This window comes from Urocampus carinirostris, chromosome 7, assembly GCF_059441175.1.
Source record: "Urocampus carinirostris isolate Australia breed hairy pipefish chromosome 7, RoL_Ucar_1.0, whole genome shotgun sequence".
Classification (NCBI taxonomy): Eukaryota; Metazoa; Chordata; class Actinopteri; order Syngnathiformes; family Syngnathidae; genus Urocampus; species Urocampus carinirostris.
The window spans coordinates 17,874,978-17,897,710 of record NC_142355.1 but is presented as its reverse complement, the minus strand read 5'-3'; the positions used below and the strand labels follow the sequence as shown (position 1 = coordinate 17,897,710).

At 39.0% G+C, this 22,733-nt stretch overlaps 1 protein-coding gene across 6 annotated transcripts in view; it reads left to right on the top strand.

The window, feature by feature from the left end:
- Positions 1–2,593: 2,593 nt before the first annotated feature.
- Positions 2,594–22,733, top strand: part of LOC148362509 (zinc finger protein aebp2-like) — a 32,760-nt gene continuing 12,620 nt past the window's right edge. For 2 of the 6 annotated variants that reach the window (XM_088339943.1, XM_088339942.1), the window contains exons 1-6: positions 2,594–3,158; positions 5,103–5,313; positions 7,110–7,217; positions 7,342–7,528; positions 9,796–9,920; positions 17,242–17,309. In XM_088339943.1, the coding sequence (XP_088196069.1) occupies positions 2,668–3,158; positions 5,103–5,313; positions 7,110–7,217; positions 7,342–7,528; positions 9,796–9,920; positions 17,242–17,309 (1,190 nt within the window). In that variant the 5' untranslated portion in view covers positions 2,594–2,667. Of the gene's footprint in view, positions 3,159–5,102; positions 5,314–7,109; positions 7,218–7,341; positions 7,529–9,795; positions 9,925–10,073; positions 10,327–17,241; positions 17,310–22,733 lie in introns of those variants that run through there. The other 4 variants (XR_015850863.1, XR_015850864.1, XM_088339944.1 and 1 more) reach the window with 3 other exon arrangements.

The window sequence follows — 22,733 nt, the reverse complement described above, 5'->3', positions numbered from 1 at the left end:
AGAAAAAAAACTACGTAAGAGATTGAGGGGTTATGTGTTCATCCGTTTATTTTTGTGTGATAAATATACCCTTTTCGTGTTCATTCCCAATTCCGAAAATGTATCTTCAGCACTGAAATTAAAAACACGCTTCCAGTCAATTGAAAAATTACAATATGCTGCCATCTTGTGGTCAACAGAACAAATGTGGTTTTATGGTAAATGGTCTGTATTTCTATAGCGCTTTTTAAATCACGGAAAACCTCCCAAAGAGCTTGACTTACCCATGCACATACACACCGATAGCGGCATCAGCCATGCAATTAGAGGTTCAGAGTAAAACGATGAGCTGGGAATTGACCATGCAGCCTCTGAGTCCCAAAACGAGAGCGTCACTATATCGTATTACTTCACAGACAATTTAAAACTACTGAGCATATACATTTAAAAATGGACAATCAACTAGCTTAGTGTCGTGACTGAATCAATGTATCTGTGAATTTCAAACATTCATTTATTGTCTAACCCCTTAATCCCATAAATCCATTGCATAAATATCATCTCATTAGCTACACCGCTTTTCCTCAGTAGGGTCGCGGGAGTGCTGGAGCCCATCCCAGCAATCATCGGGCAGTGGGCAGGGGACACCTTGAACTGGTTGCCAGCCAATCGCAGGGCACACAGGGACAGACAACTCATTCGCTCATTCACACCTAGGGACAATTTGGACCGGCCAATTCACCTGAAATGCATGTTTTTGGAACGTGGGAGGAAACCGGAGTGCCCGGAGGAAACCCACGCAAGCACGGGGAGAACATACAAACTCCGCACAGGAAGTCTGGAGCTGGATTTGAACCCACGACAGGTTCCCATGACATGAACTGTGCCGCACAAGCGCTAACCAATGCTACCAATTTTTTATATTGCTTTCTTGCTCTTATCAATCAAATGATTAACAAGATGCCAGCTTAATTAATTTGTAAATCCGACTGCCTTACCACCAGACACGAAACTCAGCATTAATGAGCAATGCTTTAAAATAAAGAAAACTGCACATTTCATGGAATAATGATTGAATTTAGCCCTAATGAAGGTTTAGACCAGGGGTCTCCAACCTGGTTTCTGCGGGCAGTAGGTATCTACCTAAAATAAACTGATTAGCCCTTATTCTGGTTCTGAATTTACTAGGAAATTTGAATTCTTGCGAGCATTACAAATCATTGACATGATCGGTGTCTTTAAAAACATTGTTTTAGTGGTTGGTTGTGCTTATTTTAACCCTACTTCTAATTATTACAACCTGGTATTAATATAAAAACAACAGAGTAAAACATACCCATTGAATTCTATGATTTCCCAAATTTTAAAGGTTTTTGATCATTTTTAAATTATGTATGCCGTATAACATTTTTTGTACAAGAAAAAAAAGGGAAAAAACTTGTTTGGTCTCCCGAAGTCGGAAATCAAGAGCCTGCAGCTCGAACAAAATTCTGCAAGGCTCTTAACGTTTTGCCTCTTTTTCTTTTTTTCTCAGAAATGTTATTTTTCCTTCTCTCTGTCTCTTTCTTTCTTCCTCTCACATTCTTTATTTTTGTCTCTCTTTTATCTATCTTCTTCCTTCTCTTACTTTCTTTCGGTCTCTATTTTTCAGTCTTTCTATTCCTCCCTCTCCCTTGCTCTGTCTCACTTTCTTTTTCTTTCCTCTTTCTTCTTGTTTGATATTTTCTATTTCTTTATCTGTGTTTCTATATTCTTTGGCTATTCTCTCTTTATCTCTTCAGCTCTCCCTCTCTCTCTCTCGGTCTCTTTTCTCTACCCCTTCCTCTCTCTTTCCGCCCCTCTCTCTTGTTCTTTCTTTCGTTTTTCTTTTCTTTTCCTTTTTCTCCCTCTCTCTTCTCTTTCTCTCTCCCTCTCTCTTCTCTTTCTCTCTGTCTCTCTGTTTCTCTTTCTCTGTCCATCTCTCTCTTCTTATGTACTAGTCCAGCAACTTTTTACCAACTTGCCCGTGAGTTGAAATCAGGGTTGGGTAGGGTTACTTTAACTGGATTACTTTCAATTACTTTTGGATTACTCCAATACCAAATATGCTAATAAAAGACAAAATAAACTAAATATGAATAAAATGACTACATTTTGTGCAGACTTGGGGAGTAACGGAATACATGGAACAGCTAAAATGATGTTGGCAAGCTGTTTGGATTTGTTTTCATTTTGTTTCTGTCGCATTTTATGATAGTTTTGCTGGAGATCAAGATCAAAGCCAGGAGAGAAAGCTTACCACGTGTTGTGAGTCATAATTTTATTCATATTTAGTTTCTTTTGTCTTTTATTAGCATATTTGGTATTGGAGTAATCCAAAAGTAATTGGAAGTAATCCAGTCAAAGTAACCCTACCCAACCCTGGTTGAAATTAGTTTGACACCCCTGACATAGCCTCTCTTGGTGAGAGTAAATCGGTGCTGGATGTTAGGTTGATTTATTATCACTTATTAAGGGGAATTCCAATCCCTAATAAGGGGAGCGATTGGCTGAGTTTGACAGATGGTATTTTGAAGAATGACAGCAACACACGGAGTGTTTAAATGCCTAAGAAATATGACTACCCGACCAATCACAAGACTGCTCTTGCGAAGCCCCGCCCCTTTCCACTGACGGTCCAATTTTGACACGGAACGTGCCTCGCACGTTATGTCTGCCACAGAAATGGCGGATTCTGCCCGTGAGCCAACACCTTTGCCCACTGTCGACCATTCCACTCCCGGACAAGATGGAACCGACAGGGACAGCAAAACCGAAGCAGACAAACCAGCCGACACTGCCGAGTGTAAAACGGACGAGCTGAAAACTGAGGCCGGCGAGGCGGCGGGCAAGGCCGCAAGCGAGGCGCCGCCGTTTTACGTTCCAGAAGCGACGACTGACGGGGATGCCACTGATGGTGCCCGACCGGAGGAGCTTCCTTCCGGGGAACGACAGCGGGACTCGACGGAGGACCACTCCGAGGCGGAGAAAGAAGCTAAAGACGAGCCCGGGGAGGAGAGCCGCTGCTCGGGGATGGAGGAGTGCGACAAGAAAGCGTCTTGCGGGGATAAACTAATCGGCGCAGACGACAAGAGGCGGCCGAGCGTGGAGATGTCTTCTTCCGATGGCGAACCGCTGAGTCGCATGGACTCCGAAGACAGGTAAGGACGTTGGCCGTGTCGCTGTCACTCGCCCCAGTAAAGCAGCAGGTCTTCTCGCCGAAGCGTTAAAATGTCATGTACGGTCGCATACTTGCATTTCTGCATCATTTCGCTGCAAGACCCTGTTTGAATAACAGTTCTTAAAGGGACAGTGTGTATTGCGAAACCACTAGATGTCACTGTATTGTGTCGTACGAGCAAAAAGGAGTGGGATAATTATATACCTGTCAACCTGTGCGTTTATGCCAATCAAAGTACGTTTATTATGCATTTTAAGACGTGTACGACGTACAAGAAAATCTGTACGGAAAAACGCAAATTTGTCAATTATGGGTACAATCCGGTAAACACCGACTATCACGAAACGGCAAATCAATCAAGTCAAATGTGTTCGCCGCGGAAGCCTCTATGTCTGTATCTTTTTTTGTTGTTGTTGCAAACGAAGCGAGCGGTTTGATGCTACTGTGCGCATGCGTCTGCCGCCTGGGGATTTCCCATCATGCTTCATTCCGAAAAAAAATGGTATAAGACTATTTTGTACGGGAAAATACGACAGTTTGTGCGGGCATGGAGCCGTGGAGGTTGACAGGTATGCATTTCTGCATCATTTTGCTGCAAGACCCTGTTTAAAAAATATTTTTAAAGGGACAGTGTGTATTGCTAAACCACTAGATGTCACACTGTTGTGTCGTGCAAGCAAAAAGGAGTGGGAGAATTAAAACTACAGAGACTTTAAGTTATTTTATGAAGGTGTGATTTTCTTTTTTTCCAGAGGAAAACTCACACAAAAATATTAAAATAAATAAACCAGAAAAGAAAAACAAATGTAAAGGGAGGAACAAACTCAGAAAGAAAAAGGTAAAAGAAAACAAAAGAAGTAAAAAGAAAATATCAAATAAATAATGGAAAAAAAATAAAGAAAAGAGAGAAAACGGGTACAAAAAAGTAAAATGAAAAAAAAACCCAGAAAAATAGGAAAAAAGTCTTTTTTGGGGTACTCGTAGCAGCAAGACGGTGGACAATCATGTAATCTTGTTAGATAAATAAAAATTTCTCCACCTTTGAATATTCTAAAAAATATCCTTTGTATGATAGTTCATGTATTTCTTCTTTTCTTTTTTAAAGTGAATAAAGGTTTTTATGTACCATTAGGGCGCGTTAAATAATACACACTGTGAAGCTCTGTCTTCTATGTTATCAATTTGTTAATATTGCCTAACAATCTCATTTGGACTTGTCCTCTACTGGGTAAACTACACTTAAAGGAACGGTGTGTATTATTTGACCACTGGATGTCACTCCGCTGTGTCGTGCAAGCAAAAAAGGAGTCTAAAAAGCTCAAAGAAGAAATAAAATACTAAGACTCGAAGCAATTTTATGAATGTGCGTTTTTTTCTTATTTTTTTCCCCAGCCATTTACATGGAAAAAAAATTAAATAAAACAAACAAATAAAAAGATTTAAATCTTTTTTTTTAAACAAGAAGAAAAAATATAGGAAAGAAAAATAAAAAGGGAACCAAAGAAAAAAATGAAATGAAAGAAGAAAAATAGATACAAAAAGGGAAAAAAGAAGAAAAAAGTCCATTTTTTGGGCTACCTGTAGCGGCAAGATGGCGGACATATTACTGATGATCTAGTAGTTGGGATTTGGCTCTCTTACTGCCGCAACCAGGGTTTGATTCCCATTGCATCCAATATTTTTCTATTGTGGTCAGCTAACATTTTTCGACCGATAAATCCTTGCACAAATTCAGTAATATGCTATTGTAAAATCTAATGTATAACATGCACCCAACTATTGACCATAAATAAAAAATAACTAACACTCTTACTACTTACTAAGTGGCACATTCTTTAATGGCAGTAACGGTTTGAGGAGAGTATTTTCCCATGTGAATAAAATATTTTACTTTCCAATTATTCTACTTCTGCTCTCTTCTCAGCATCAGCAGCACACTGATGGAGATGGAGAGCACAGTGTCCAGCGGGCGCTCCACACCGGCAATGATGAACGGACAGAGCAGTGGCAGCTCTTCTGCTGGTAAAACCGTGGCCTATTCCTGTTGCTGGGACCATTGTCTTCAGTACTTCAACACCAGCCCTGATCTTGCTGAACACATCAGGGGCGTCCATGTGGATGGACAACGAGGAGGTGTAAGTGCTCTTGAATCCAGACTCATTTCTTTCTGTTTTACCCCTAAAGTTTGAGATTTGGGCTCAATCCCATTACTTCATCTTCCACCTATCAATGTCTTGCTTGTCTTTCTTTTCCCCTTCCATATCTTTGGTGAGGGCAAGCGGACAATTCTGTTAGGAATTAGGAACATACTGCTCACCACTTGGGGCTCTTTTTGCTGTGACATCACATTTATGACAATCATTCTTTATTTAAAAGTGTTTTTTTTAATTTCTCCCACTTTTAAACACTTACATTGAAATTAAATTGTAGTGTTTATTTGCAAAAGTAATGTTTTCCGCCAAACGAATGCTGTACTTAACTGTTGTTTATTCTTCCTCGCATTTCGCAACCAACACTCCTTGGACTCGGTGCTTTTTCTTGTGTCGAAGCGCCCCCTGTAAGAATTGACGTTCCATAGCACAACGCAACATATACACCTATAATTGGTTAATTCCTTCCCTGGACTGCTTCCAGCTGGTCGGTAATGGCTGCGTGCCTAGAGAGACGCAAGGGCGCTTCCGACCTAACTCAGTGAAAAGAGGCATGTGTCCCTCATATTTCCACCTCATTCTATGCTTTGCGGAGGATTCAGACTTTCTCAATCTCATTGTGAACGTGCTTTGCTAGACCAAGGAGTAAAATTGTGGGTAAGGGTTGAGTAATCCAATTGAACTTTTGTGTTCTATCAACAAAGTGAAGTGTGTTGTATTAAAAACAAAATAACAATACAGAGATCCCTCAGTTTTTTGAGGTATTGGGGACCAAAGCCGCCAACGAAAAGTGAAAATCTGCAAAGTAGCGTCACACCTTCTTAAAAGACCCCAAAGGGTTTAAATAACTTCTAGATGATGTCATTACCGACTGAGAGTATACGACTTAAACAAAATAACTGTAATAGATCTACAACTAGCACACAACACATAATTGCAGTTGTATGAATGGTTTTATTGTCATTATAAAAAAGTAAAACATACTTTGAGGGTTTCTTTTTTCAGTGTAAAAAAGCGTCCGGCTATCATTGAGTGTCTCGGATTTGGCCGAATCTCTCCGGTGATTAAAATTAAACCGTTCCAAATGTAGAGGTTTTCCACAACTTGTAGCTTCAGGTCAGGTTTCATGGCTAATGGACCTGGCGTTGGCAAGATACAGGGTCCGCATGGTTAACTTGTGAGGGTTGTTAGCTTAGCCGTAGCAGTAGGCTGTACCGGCAGCCTAGCTATTGCCTCTTCACCAACCTGATAATAACCCAATGAGAAACCACTGGTGATCAGCATTTCTGACTTTCCTCAAAATCCAATTTAATTGATCAAATTATTTTCAATGTAACGAGCAGATAAAAGCTAGCGGTCGCTATGCTTCCTAGTTTGTTTACAGAGGAAGCGCCCATCGCTCTTTAACTGACAGCATACACCAGCTTATCGCATTTGGGCACCGTCACACCAACCTAAAACAAAACGCCCCCAGAGCGCTTTTTAGCAGAACACAATGCTCAACACAATGATATCAATGACAATAAAGACAACATCAACTCAATTTAAAACCTGCGAAGGAGTTAACCAGCGATAACCAAAGCATGAGGTAGCGAGGGGTAAATATTTGTGTAAATATCTCATCTCATCTCATTAGCTGCACCGCTTATCCTCAGTAGGGTCGCGGGGGTGCTGGAGCCCATCCCAGCAATCATCGGGCAGTGGGCAGGGGACACCCTGAACTGATTCCCAGCCAATCGGTTTATATGGCACTGAAAAACCTTCTCCACCTTGTTCTGCAGGTTTTTGTTTGTCTGTGGAAGGGTTGCAAGGTGTACAATACCCCATCTACCAGTCAGAGCTGGCTCCAGAGACACATGCTGACGCACAGTGGCGATAAGCCCTTCAAGGTATAAAATAAAATTAAAAAAAAAAAAATCATAATTTAAATACAATGTTGGCTTTCAACAAATAATCATTTCCAGCATTTTTCCCGTATTTGTTTGATTTCCCTTGTCTTTTTCTGTGCCTCAGTGTGTTGTTGGCGGGTGCACCGCTAGCTTCGCCTCCCAGGGTGGGCTGGCTCGCCACGTCCCCAGCCACTTCAGCCAGCAAAGTTCTTCCAAAATGTCCGGCCAGGCTAAACTGAAGGAGGAGTCGCCCTCAAAGGCCGGCCTCAACAAAAGGAAGAAACTCCGGAACAAACGCAGGTGCTCCTTACGTACGTAAACTAAGAAGGGCACACGAACACTACACAGTATTTTCAGGGTGGGGTTTCCCTTTTCTCATCATTTGAAAATAAGAAGTCTGCTCTACAGATTGTTGATGTATTTGGCTCTCTAAAATCTATTTGTGCTGGAAATATCTCGATTAATGATGAAAGATGTCACAATTGGTAACATGTTTACTAATTTAGCTTTCTTCAGATAATTCAGCAGTTAAAATACACAGTTGGCAACTATAAGGCACACCTATAAACCCGAAATTGTCCAGAAATTTTAAAGCGTGCCCCAATAAGCAGGTTAGCGCCTTACATGGCTGCACGGCCGCTATTGGGAAATGTGAAGCACACTGTAAAGCGCTTTGGGAAGTCTTGACTTGAAAAGCGCTATATAAATGCAGATCATTTCATTTCATTTTTATTTCATTACCCACTTTGCCTTATATACCTTAAAATACCGTTAGTAAGGTTGGAAATACATACAGTATATACAGACGCTGCCCAACTTACGAACGAGTTAGGTTCCAGACGATTGTTCGTAAGTTGAATTTATTTGTAGGTTGCTTCAGTGCAATATTTTGTATGTTTAAGGTTCATGTAAGTTTGTTTGCTTGTATAAGTAACTTGTATTGTTTTGTAATAAAAAATAAACATTTCATAAAATAAAATGCTTTAAAAAGATAAATAAAGTTAAGTTTAACTTACTTTTGGAAGATGAGCTTCATCAGTTAGGCGACTTCCTCCTTCGTGGTACAGAGTGGCCGAAAAAAGGCATTCCAAACATTTTCTCAACCGCATCAAGCTTTCTTATTCCACTTTCATTAAAAAAAAAAAAAGAAAACGGCTCGCCTCTTCTTTACACTTTTCGCCAACCATGTTAAATGGATGCATGAGATATTAAACAATAAAAATGTCAAACTTCTTAGCGCGCCTGAGATAGTGTAGTTGTAGAATGTGAGGTGAGCATGAGTAACGTCAGTAGGGCGACTATTGCGCGAGAGTGTAGGGGAGCGCGAGAGTTTTGTATTGAGAGTTCGGTGTATTTACAGAGAGACCGTAAGTGTTTCTAAGTATTTTTTTTTCATGAAGGAGGAGCAATCTGTTACCCACACAAAACGACACCCTACATTGGTGGCAGCGGTGGTATTACGAGCAGGTGAAGGAGAGATGTTTACATACGAATTAGGAAAAAGGAGCGGATATTTTCACTTCTGGGTGGATGCTGGGTGACCTCAAACAACGCCACACACTGGTAGAGGTGGAAAGAAGAACTACAGTGTTGTCCCTGTAATTGGGAAAAAGTGCAAATCTAACTTACAGGAAGGTCCGGATATTTTTCGACATCCCGAAAAAAATGTTATCTACCATTTTACGTAAGTCGAATAGTTAAGAGAAGGAGAAAAAAAAAAAAAAACATTCGTGTATATGTTTGTACAGGGGAGTGACTGTACAAACATATACACACGTGTGTGTGCTACTAGACGAGGTTTTACGGTTTACTGCTGTGATTGTTTTTTGATCAGTAAAAAAATAAAGCTGATTATAATTGCTAAACATTGTATGCAACGGGAATGAAACCCGGGTCGCAGTGGAGAGAGTGCCTTAAATTAGATTTTATCTCATCACATTATTTTTAGTCACGGTCCTTGGAACAAATGTTTGAGAAGGGAGGAAACAGAAAGACGACCTGAAAGATACACTACATAAACGCTAAGTCTGATTTATCACCAGATACACCAAATAGTTTTTTTCCTCTTGCTTTTTTGTGGACTTTCTGTGTTCCATTCTGTAGCATTCGTTTCTGGCACCGTATGTAAAAAAAGTCTGATAATATTGAAACAAATGCCTTTTCGTATATGATCTGGATCACTTGTGACCTAGTACGTTTTTAACGCTCTCACCGCGCGACCCGGGTTCGATTCCCTGCATACGATGTTTTATTTGACTTTCGTCAGCACATTTTTTGGCTGATCAGTGATTGCACTAATATATACTGTAATATGTATAAAAAATGTGTGACTGTTAGACACTTAAATACGGTAATTCCATGCCTTATACAGACTATGACAAAAATATCTTGGTGGGAATGTGCCTCATAACCCGGTGCGTTTTATGGTACAGAAAATATGGTAATAATGTCTTCATCATAAAGATGTTGGGATAAATTCTGCTCATCCGGAGAATTGTTTCTTCTCATTTGGAAACTAAAAAATCGTTTTTAACTCTCCTGTTGTTTGTTATCTTTTTCTGTCCCTATGCATTATCAGCAAGGCCCCATGACTTCTTTGATGCTCAAACCATGGATGCAATCCGTCACCGAGCCATCTGTCTCAATCTCTCCACTCATATTGAAAGTGTGGGCAATGGCCACAGTGTGGTTTTTAACAGCACGGTGAGTACGTCTATGCATTCATTTTCTTTTTAAAAAACAAAATACTGGACACTACAGTGGAAAAATCATAAATTAGCTACATAGGTTCTAATGTTTTGTGTAAGCTGGGAAGTTTTAAATGTCTGATTGTTTTCTGTTTCCTTGTTTGGTCAGCAGGGGGAAATGCTGTTCCATTATTCGGGAAGCAACTCCTGATTCTAGTTTATTTTTTTCCTTCGTGCACTCTGGGTGAACCATTTTTCCTCGAGGCTCTGTTCTATTTTTCTTTTTGAACCAGACGCCTCTTGAATGACAATTGAATCGCATCCGTCATTCTAAACCTGTCTGTGATGTGATGTTAGTCAGGTGTTTCAAAACACACATATATAAACTGCACTCTATATAAACTATTTACAAGGCAATTTTTCTTATTAAAGAAAGGTTTTCATAATTGGTTTCGAAAGGCAACTTTTCGTGTTCCTTTTAGTGCCCCTTTTTGCTTCAACAATATAACAATACATATATGAGATCCTAGAAAATGTATGTATTTGAATTGAGTAGAAATTGTTATTATTGTCATTGATAACAATGCAGTGAAACATTGCTTGCAACAAGATTAGACATGGCACTCCAGGGTAAACATGTATTAAATACATTAAAAAAGAAAATAAGCTAAAAAAAAAAATGTCAGGACAAATAGGCAAAATATTTACAACGCAGTGCTCAGAGACTGTCCTAAGTTATAATAATAACATGCATCGTAACAAAAGTGCAATGTTAAATAGTGCAATAACATTTAGCAGCAATAGATATTCCCCAATAAGTCCCAAACTATGTATGTTTTACAGTTTTGTGCACATGTTCATGGTGGTTTGGGGTGAACGACTACAATTTCTGGAGTAACATTTAAAGTATATGTAAAGGAATACTTTTATGTTAAGGAGCGTTTGTATTTCTGTATACTATGCAGTACACTTAAATTGTATTTTCGGTGACTCTGTAGCATGTCACTGGTGGCTAACCTTGCAGAAACAATTAGTGTGTTCATGAGATATAAAAAGTAGGTTTAACCTACATGGAAAAAGTGGCGCCCACTGCCCCGGGTGCTTTCGATCTCACACTCCACTAATTTATTTTATGGAGCTTGAGCAGCCTATGAGGTGGAAAACTGCTGCGATAAGAGAAGATTCTGTCTAAGTGTTGGTCACGTGCAGCACACTCAAAAATTACTTTCATCTAGAAACCTTTTTTTTCCCGTCAACCACATACATGCCAACCTTTTGACATTAACAAGCGGTAGATGTTAACACACAATCTATGTTCCCACGCAAATCACAATCTGTCTCCAGATTATTAAAAAAACAAATACGCGCCTGCTTTAAACCGGAATTGGCAGGCTTTTATAAAAAACCTGAGAGTAGACCTCAGGTTTGTTGGAGTGTTGGAGTGGTTTATTCATGCACACAGACTGAGTCTTTCTTCAAAGTAAAGGAGCCGGAGACTAAAATACTGGTCTACGGTCAAGGATTTTGTTGTTGATTCAATTTCAAAATACAGTAGATTTCCTTATAAAATCAGCATTAGTTTTAAGGGGGAGAAAAGTGGTAGTCTAACTCGTATAGCAGCAGTGTTGGTAGGTATGCAACTACAATTGTGTTGTTGTTTGATGTAAGAGCTACAAAAAAGTGATAAATAAAGAACACACATTGACAACTATGCAGATATTTACAAAAGCCTCGGGCACATTTTGACACCGAATATCTCGGAAACTATTTGTGGTATATTCAGAAAGCTTGTTATTTCAAGTTTGATAAGAAATGTTCAAAGATGTTCAATGTGAGTACCAAAAGTCGCACAACACAAATCAAGCAGATAGTTAAATTATTGCCAAACACGTCCAAGCATTGCATTGTCAATGGTCTCAACCGCCTCTGTTATTCATGACTTAAGCTTATCCACGTCTCTTTAAATGGGAGGCACATCGTCCAATCTTTCAAAAATCCTCACAAAAAAATGAATTGCATGAGACCTGGAGATTTGGGTGGCCATGATTCAGTTTTTTTGCAAATTCAAGCACTCAAAAATGTTTTTTCTGGTTGAGTAAACTCCATTAATGTCTGAAAAGAAGTCTAAAAACACACCAGTCTTAGAAAAAAATATCAGCTTGAAAATAGTACAACTTATTACCATTCTAGTAAAGCTGGTATGGGGACTTCAAATGTGCCCAAGACTATAGGAACACCCTTTATCATAGACTTTTGCCATGCTGATTCCTTGAGGTGTTGGCTGAGATTGTTCCACTCTGCTATGTTGTTTTCTGTTCTTGCTTGACCTCAAGTACTCACTTAAATGCAAGACAAGAGAACTTTAGACAGATCTTGGGAAGCCCTTGGAAAAATCTAGTATTTTTTTGCCACAACATTTGAAACTGGTATACTTGTGTGGTGGGAGAATGACGAGGCAGGGGATTTCGTAGAACACCCGGGTCATGAAATCAGAAGGATGTTCTCCATCCCTCCAGCCCTGGAGATTTGCGGGCGAGGAGGACGGCAGCGCTGTGTCAGACCGCAGGCCCGCATGACTCCTCCTGGCCAGGGACGGCAGGGAAGAGCTGTGGGGGTTTTGTGGAGTTTGGCAAGCAAGCTTGCTGACACGCCAAAGCAAGTCAGCCATGTTTATGATGGGATATTTTTGCGATTGCGCCCATCTGCGTCATCCAGCGCTTGACCCGCTCACCCGAGACATGCGCACAGTTAGAGCCGGCCTGCTCTCCCCCGCCTTTGGTTATTCATTATTTTTCCCTGCCTGATTTGGAACTGCCCTGATGTTCCTTTTTCAGTGCGCATGCTCCCCCTTACCTTTTCCTCGACCTTGTCGATGAAACGACGTGGCAGCACCTCACGAAAGGTTTAACATAGCTTGGACAGAGTCCAAGATGTTTATCGTAAGTCTTAGCAATACTCTGCATGCCGGAGCATTAAATCTTTAATGGGTAATAATGATCGATGATCCAATAAAAAATTCTTCTTACACTTAATTTAACAGGCCCACAGTTTGACCTGTGAAATAGCTCATCACATGTGTCGACTTAATTCTTTGCGAGGAGCCATACAAAAAGAATGATTCTAAAAAAGGCTACCCTTTTGGGAAAAAAATTAGCTTTTTTTAAAGTTTATGTTTTGACAACGAGATGCCTCTGTATTGTTCAGTGTTACAAAGCACAAGGAAGATTGCAAACTAAAAGAGACTCAAAGTGAACAAACCGCACCGTTTATCTTCTCATTTTTTCTCAAGGTTTTTGGCTTTTTAGGGGTAACTGTGGCAGCAAGATGTTGGACAATTATCTCAGCTTCCTCTAGGTGAGCCTCGTGTTATGGGAAAAAAAGTATTTAAAAAATCGAGTGTTTGATTAATTTAAGGGCGTATAAAATCAAGTCGAGTTTATTTGTATAGCCCTTAATCACAAGCAGTCTCAAAGGGCTGCACAGACCACAGGTTAATGCAAACTACTGACTATTATTACACCATGTCTTCATCTAAAACCTAGATGAGGGCAAGGAAAAACTCAAAAACCTCAACATGAGTAAAATGAAGAAACCTTGAGAAGGGACCGCACAAGAGATCATCCCCCTTCCAGGATGACCAGGCTGCAATGGATGTTGCAATAACAAATGATACATAGATATTGTCAAAGTGAAATATAGGTCATTCATAAGCTAGAGAATAGAAGGGTGTTTTAAGCCTAGATTTAAACAGTTCCACTGACGTTGCAGATACAATTTCAGGAGGAAGAGCATCCCACAGCATCGGGGCCCGAATGGAAAACGCTCTCAACCCGGGGTTCTCTTTTTATCTCTCGGGATCACTAGTGGACCAAAGCTTTCAGAGTGAAGGCTCCGGACCGGAACATAGGGGGAAATGAAATCTAAAATATATGAGGGAGCAAGTCGATGCATGATTTTGTATAATACCAACAGATATTAAGAAATATTGTCACTGAGTTCCAAAACTTAAACGTATGTTTTTCATGTTTTATTTTAAAATACTAATATAAAGGGTTTGGCCGTTGATCGAAGGAGTGGCCTTGATCTAATCTTTCTCCACGCATCAAGGAGGCCCATTTTCCTAGTGTTTCTTCCTATATCTGTGGAATGTGTGTGAAAGGTGGCCCCAAATGGCAAGTAGGCGTAGTGAAGCGTGTATTGAAAGTCGAAAGGCATGGGCAAATGGGCTGTTAATTCTTCAACATAGCTTTTTTCTTTCGAAAAGGCATGACAAAGTCCCATCGTCATTGTTTGGTCAGAGAGAGGACATTTTGTGCTCGCCCGCAGGGTAAGCAAAATTGTCTGATAACTTCACCAAAACATCAGGCGCTGAAAAGTTCTTGCAAAGTTTATGCAGTTCATGCATTCGTTCAGTGTTCTTACAATAAAATGTTATTTTGCAAGCAAAGTACCCTTGTGTTTATATACAGTATTGTTTAGATATAATACATGATAAAAATAATCATCAAAGTGAAAGTTCTGCTAAAAAGGGTTCCTTTAAAAAAAAAACTGTTTTTCTCAGAGGTTTTCTTGGAAACACATGTTTGCAAGAAACTTAGCAATGTTCAACAAGTCTTAAAATAAGAAATTATCTGCATGATTTTTATTATTCTTAAAATGAGTGAAAATATCTGGAACTGGATTTTTTTTTTTTTCATTTTTACTTGTTTCTGGAGTAAAATATCTTAAAATAAATATGATACTATTTTAAATGATCAACATTTTCTTTCAATTGGTGAATTTCTTTTGCAACATACATATGTATTTTTTGTCGTGCTGTCATATTTGATTGGATAATGAGTACTGGAGGGACCTGATCAAGTATTATGCTGAGTTGTTTTCACAAACCCAAACCCCACTTGCATATATCACAATATTTTTTAAAGTACCATGTCAAAATAGACTAAACATTTTATTACAAAAAAATTCATGTGGCAAGAAAAATCTTGATCTTTTTTCCCATCCATTCCTCAAACTAGTTTATATCCCTGCCTCAGATATTCTCAAGGGTTCCCAAAATAATGTCATACTCGTGCGCGTAAGAGAACTTTTTCAATGTGAATGTCGGTCATCTAAAAATAGATTTTCCTATCTTAAAAGAACCAATTGACGCAAGAATTTCTATCTGAGGCTATTTTTGACGCTATTAGGTATTTATCTTGCTCTCCCTTTTCCTAAAGACGACATTAGTGTGAATTCCAGGCCAATTTTGCTATACACTGACATGGCATGATATCTGGAATGTTATGTATCATAAAAGCCAAGGGGCAAGAAAAATATTTTTCGGGTAAGTCTGTTTTTACAAGTGGAAGGTGTGGAATTTTGGATCACCTTAGAGTGCTTGCCTGGGCAAAATGAATAAAAATATTTCACACCGGGTGTGAAAAAAACGTCTAATGTGGAAGGCTATAGTTTTTTTTTCCTAAAGTACCATACTTTGGAGATTGTAAGGCACACCTAAAAACTAAAAAAATGGCCAAATATTTGAAAAGTACGCCTTATAACCCGGTTTGCCTCTGTTCTATTCTATTCTATTAACCTTTTGCACACACGTGACCTAAAAACGTGACGACACCATGGGGGACGGTAGTAAACTGTAGTAAACAGCGGATGAGGTCAGTAAACAGTAGACAATAACAACAAAAAAGCTATATTATTCAACACCATTGGTAATGAGTAGTCAAACGAATATCGTGCAGCTGTCAGATGAGTTGGCTCACCTTGTCAGATAGCACAAATAGCACTATTTTAAGTAACTAAGAATAGCATTAACAGTGCCTATACTTTCTTCCTCATCCCAATTCTCTCATTTTAACACATTTCCCTGTATTTCTGACTTAAGTCCACACCATCTGTACCACTATATTTTAAATGGAGTATCCCCATACACCGGTGCTAATGTTAAAGCTTATAAAATTCTGGATCCTTCGTAGTTGGTTGGGTTACTGGTACGTTGCATACTGAAGTGGGGAAGCACCTCATCATTGCAAAAGTAAGACACGAGTATTAGCTGTGTAGGCTAATCTGTCTTATCCAGGGTGCCATCAAATCTCAAATCGACTGTAGCCAAGGCTTCTCAAATTGTTAACCATTTTAATTTCAGCTACGATAGCTACATTGAGTGCATTAGGTGAGACTGGTTGTGGCTAAATTCCACTTTCCTGGAATGATTTGAGGGCAAAGTCTGATTCATCATCAGATACCCTATAGAATTGTTTTCTTTATTTTTTTGTGGGTTTATTTCTTTCTTTTAGGACGACTTTCTTTGTTCTCCTTTCCCTAACATTCTTTTCTGGCACCGTGAGTAAAAAAGTGTGATATTGAGACAAAATCGAATGCCTTTTCATGTCAGCTGTATCACTCGTGGTTTAGTGGTTAGGTTTTGACGCTCTCTCTGCCGCCACCCGGGTTCCATTCCTGTTGCATCAAATCTTCGATTTTGGTCAGCCTGGTTACGTGATTGATCAATTATTGCACTAATATATACCGACCAAATAAAGACGCTAGCTCTTACCGTATTCTTAATTCTAAGCATCTTATCGTCCAGTGCGCCTGATATATTAAATATTTATGAAATAAGACAGTTTTTGGGGTGTACTTTATAATCCGGTGCGCCTTATAGTACGGAAATACAGGACTCAATTAACATTCAAATTTTATTTTTATATATATTTTTTTAAACCCCAAAATTCGGTTTTAGTTTGTAGTTTGTCTCCTATAGATACAGCAGCACTAGTTGTCGTTGAATTTAAATGGAAAGACTTGCATCTTTTCTGTTCAGTTCTAATTCTTGGGTTACTCGTGAGCTACCAATCTGACATCAAATTTGTCATGACGAGCTGGATAGCTTCAAACATTTGTCCTTTGTCCTTTGAAGGGAAAGAGTGGACAGGTTACGTTATAAAGAGAACTCCAACTTCGCTCTGCCATGCATTATTAAAGCTCTGGCATTGCTGCTCGTGGTTAATGATCAGCCTCTGTATCACTTGATGAGGTGTCTAAAAATGCAAAGCCTTTGAAGCGTCTCCCTGCGCACAAGGGAAAATGGTTCCTGCGTGCTTGTTGGATCACAGCTTTCTTTGATATGTTTTTTTCTTGCACCATCACCAACCGTAATCTTAGTTCAAATACGGGTTATGAGATGTTCGTTTTTAAGATTGTCTTATTTGATGGTACAAATAAAAAGGATGTTTATTTTCTCAGAGATTTTTTTTCACATGTGGTTCTTTAATAATTGTTTTTTTGTTGTTCTTTTCTTTTTGGGGTGGGTGTGGGGTCTTTAATTGTTTTGTGTGTAGGTGCTAGCCAAAAGGAAGGAGGGCTCAGGAAAAGTCAAAGTTCTATTGCATTGGACACCTGAGGACATGTGAGTAAAATTTATATTATATTGTGACATTGAAACCGGGACAGATTATATTAGTCTACTAGATGTCGTTGATATTATTATCATTAACTTGACTTGAAATAATACCATTTTAATATACGTCAGAGGATTTGTACCATATTTCTCCTAGTATAAGGTGCATATGTTTTTATCTAAAAGTACAGACGCTGCCCTACTTACGGACGATCATTTGTAAGTTGAATTTGTTTGTAAGTTGCTTCAGTGCTATATTTTGTATGTTTAAGGTTTATATAAGTATGTTTAAGGGTTGTATAAGTAACCTGTATTGCTTGGTACTAAAAAAATAAACATTTTATAAAATAATATGCTCTATAAAGATAAATAAAGAGAAGTTAACCCACTTTTGGAAGAATGTTCGGATTTTTATCTACATCCCGAAAAAAACGTTCGTATCTACCGTTTTTCGTAATTCGAATGGTCCTAATCCATATGAATTTTAGCACCTGTTTTATTTGCACTACGCAACACAGCAATGTTTAGTGGTCAAATAATTGACACTGTCCTTTTAAAAGAGCTTGCCTTTCCAAAAATGAGTCATTTTCCTTTTCTCCTCAAAACCCTCCCTTCAAAATTTGCCATTATTTAAAATTTTGGTTCGTTGAAAACGCCACAAAAAATACCTCAGTTTTGTGTTTGTTCAAAATTACCCACCAAAACTGGTGTTGGATCGTACAATGATAATCAGGTAGTTGCCTTGCATGGCTGACCCTGGTGTCAGTGTGTGAATGGGTAAGTGTGAAGTACATTGTAAATCACTTGGGGAGGTCTTCAGTGACTTCAAAAGCGCTATATAAATGCAGACCATTTACATTTACATCTGTACTCAAGTTGGGATGTACTTTATCCACAAGGTTTTTGTGCAATTATACATCAATTGAAAAATATTGCTGACTACAATCACAAAACATTGGATGCAACGTAAATCAAAACCAGGTCGCGTCGGTGAAAGTGCTGAATCGTTACCTTTAGACCACCAGTTATATAGATTACATATGACCAGGCATTCGATTGCATCTCATTAGTACACTGTTTTTTAGTCACAGTACCAGAGATGAATGTTAGAGAATGGAAAAAACAGGAAGTTGTTTTAAAAGACATAAACACAAAAAAGCATGACTAGGGAAACGGCTATTTGGTGTATCTGATGATGAATCCTACTTTGAAGGGGATTAGATGAATACATTGTAAATTTCATGTGGGTTTAGTGTTCATGGTTTACGTTGCCAATAACTGGTTTTAATTATTGCTGCACTTTTTCAACAATGTTTGTCATTTACAGTGCTTAGTTTGAGCTGAGATAAACTGAAGCAAATGTTCTACCAATATTCAATCCCAAATCAGGGATGCATGTTATACGCTAATAAAAGATATGTACATTTGAAAGTCAGTAGTTTGTACTGTACTTCCTAGTAATAACTTTTTTTTTCCGACTGGTAACTTTCTGCTTCCATAAATCAATACCTGTAACCAACAACTTTTAAACTCAAGCTCAATTATATTTCATCTATACAACACGCTACAGTGGGCATTTGCACGTCAGATTGGGTATTTTTATATTGTATTCTTTTTGCTTTATTATTATATTGTCTCCGCTCAGGGATGCTGCTGGAAATGTGAATTTCCCTGCGGGGATGAATAAAGTATCTATCTATCTATCTAACTATCTATCTAACTAACTAACTAACTAATATACCTTTTACTACTTAACTCGCCTGAGTGTCTTGAATATTGTTTGTGTTCATGAAAAATAGACAGAAAACAAATCTGACCAGGCTATTTCTACACATCGGAAACCAATGTGAGTGTGCAAGAGTGGCTTTGTATCAGTGCAACCACACAACTCAGTTGCGCGAGTCTAACTTGCTGACAATTTTATAAAAGGTCATACTAGGTCAACATTGCGCTTATGAACGGGCGCATCTCATCATTAGTGCGCTTCACAGAATACTGCTGTGTCTATTTATGTTGTCGCTTGAGGGGAGCACCCACCACTGCCTCGCTATCAAAGACTATGACTACACAGCATCTGAAGATGATCATAGAGCAGAGGGAAAGTGCGGAATTGAGCAGAAAATGAGGGCAATAATGAACAGACCAAAGACCAGACAGGTAAAGATGGAGGAATTAAATGAAAACACAGTACTGTGGGATGAAGGACAGATGGGAGAGTTCCAAGGAGACTGCTTGATGCATTATTGAGAGCTTCCATTTGACATCCTGGTTTCAAATGCTTGTTCTGATTCTTTATCCATTCATGCAACACACAACGGAATCTTAGTTGCTATAACATTTGTTTTGGGATTATTTTTTTGTTTTTTACCCAGAATGGCAGTATGGAAGGCCAGAAAGTATTAAAATTAAAATTGACTGCTTCTTGGTAAATAATAATCAGGTATTAGAAAATAAAATACCTACAAAATATATTTAGTAGAGGTTTGACTTTTATAACCATCAATGGAACTCAACGTGTTAATTTTGCTTTCAGATAATACACGTTGTGACTGGTACTTATAAATCCAGCCTAAGCATTTTGATTTAAATGTGTCCAAAGACATGTAAAAAAATCCAATAGTTTGTAATTGTTTTTGCATTTCTATTTGCTATTTACCTGTGTATAATTTGCACCAGCCTGGATGGTGGGGCGCCCGCTCCGAGACTGGGAGGTCGCTGGTTCAAGCCTCGGCCGAGTCATACCTAAGATTTACAACATTAGTACACATTGCCTCCCTGCTTGGCGCTCGGCATTAAGGGTTGGAATTGGGGGGTTTGGTCACCTAATGACTCCCAACACAGCAGTTTGGTCTAAAACGGCGGCGCCCTGTTTGGCTGCGTCTGCATCGGCTCGCTACAGTTTGAAAGTAAATCCTAAAAAATTCTCACTTGTGTATAACGCGCATCCCGAATTTATGATTAAAAATCGCACATTTCATTCATTTCTGCCAAGTGCACAGGCGGCAGTTGAATTGCCTTCTTCAACCACCAGAGTGATTGCTTTTCGAATTGATGCAGCAGCTCAGGAGGTAGAGCGCTCATCTTTTCGTTTGTTCTCGATTGTTCTCAGCTCAGGGATGCTGCTGGAAATGTGAATTTCCCTTCGGGGATGAACAAAGTATCTATCTATCTATCTATCTATCTATCTTGGGATCAAGAGATCTCAGTTCGAATCCCGGCTCCTCCGTGTTACATGTCGAAGTGTCCTTGGGTAAGACACTGAACCCCTAATGCCCCCAATAAGCAGGTTAGTGCCTTACATGGCTACACGGCCGCTATTGGTAAATGTGAAGCACATTGTAAAGCGCTTTGGGAATTCTTCATTGACTTGAAAAGCGCTATAGAAATGCAGATCATTTCATTTTAACTTGAACGCCACATGATATGCTTTTATTTCAGTATTTTGCATGTTGATGAGGGTTACAAGTGACTGATTTACAATAAATGATCTGCATTTATATAGTGCTTTTCAAGTCAATGAAGACTTCCCAAAGCGCTTTACAATGTGCCAATAGCGGCCGTGCAGCCATGTAAGGCGCAAACCTGCTTATTGGGGGCATTAGGGGTTCAGTGTCTTACCCAAGGACACTTCGACATGCAACACGGAGGAGCCGGGATTCGAACTGAGATCTCTTGATCCCAAGATGAGCGCTCTACCTCCTGATTGTTGTGATAATTGTATTTATTTGCGTATAACATGATTAAAAATCTGTATGAGATTTCGGTTCAGCATTTTGAGTGTCGAACGTTGTTTACTACGTGCAGCCATGATTCAAATGATTTATGGACATTGTTTTCCATGAATAAAGATAGTGTTATAATGACATTAAGTCAAATACCTTTTCATATTTCCTTGTTGCAACACGGGTTCTATTCCAGTTGCATCCAATGTTTTGCGATTGTGGTCTGTGATATTTTTCGACGGATCAATCATTGAACAAATACAATAACATACTATGTAAAAACCCAAACTTTGAGTTCTTTCTTTGGTAAAACAAAAGGTGCGTTTTACCCAAATAAACATGGTACTTGATTTAGCAGTTCAGCTTAAATATCCCTCTATATGCAGAATCTAATGTGATTCTAGTGCACTCCAAGATTAACCTAAAAGGAATACAAGACACTTTTTTTTCTTTTAATGAGTAGGCTAGTGCCAGGTTTGAATTAAATTTCTTAGCAGCTATTTAATGGATACCTGATCTTGAAAGGTTTTGCCAAGATTTGAGTGCATGCCTGTGAAGAATATCACGTTTCTTTGAATTCAGCAGCACTTTTGTTTGCTTTGGCTTCATGTATTGACTCTGGATAATATCCGCCCGTCGTGTAAGCCGTTTTTGAAGATATTTTAGGTTTGTTTTTTACTCATCAGACAGCATTTATGCCTTAAATGTCTACTGCCTCAGTCATAACCTTTTGACTACGTTAACCTGAAATGCAATATGGAGCCATGTTTACCAACACATTATTGTTTCTTTTGTCCGCGGCAATAAAAAGTGGACATACTTAATATAAGTGCGGAAATGTCTTTTAATAACTTTTTAATCTTGCCGTCATTCAGCTGAGTTCTCAATGAAGCCTTTCAATAGGCAGAAATCTAATAGACAGTCCTGCTTAGTGTTGAACTTATTGCTCCTGTCAACTTAGATTCAGCAGAGGCCATCAATCTTGGTTGCAAGTAGCCGCTTCTCTCGAGCAGGCTACCTTTCCCCAGCGGTATCTCCCCAAAAGAGAGCAATTCCGCCTCTTCAATAATCAAGACAAATAGCCTTCTCCGCCACAAAACAAAAGTCATCCATTTGTTTTCATTTTGTTTGCTTGACTGACTGAGCGAATTGTGTGCTCTAACTGTAAACGTGCAGCAGATTGAGTCACTGTTGGCTCCGGTCGAGCCACGGCACAGTCACTGACGTGTTGCGGTTGAGCAAATGCATGCAATGGTTAGTTTTTTTTTCTTAACACAATTGGTTTTCATTTGTCGGTTGGAGGTTTGCTTTGTAAATGGATGCACATTTATTGATTAAGCCCAGCATTTGGCTTTTTTGTTAGTGCTGCCTGTCTGCTCATTGGTAATAACCAAAGATACCTCTGAAGTATTGTCTATATACAGGGTGTCCCAAAAAATGCATATGTTCTTTGACATAAAATAGCCAATTCACTTCTTTTCTATTTCCGATATGATTTTGGCGTATGGATGGCGGATACTGGGCTTATGTTTGTACAAATTAAATTGCTCTAAAAACATTCTTAAAATAAAAAGGCAAAGCTGAAGTGCATAGAGTTCCACACACAATGCCCCAACTTGTCTTCAGCATTATTTTCACATTTCCAGAACTTGTTCAGAACATCATTATCAGCCATTCTTACTTCAAAACCAAATCTGAAATGGAAACAAAG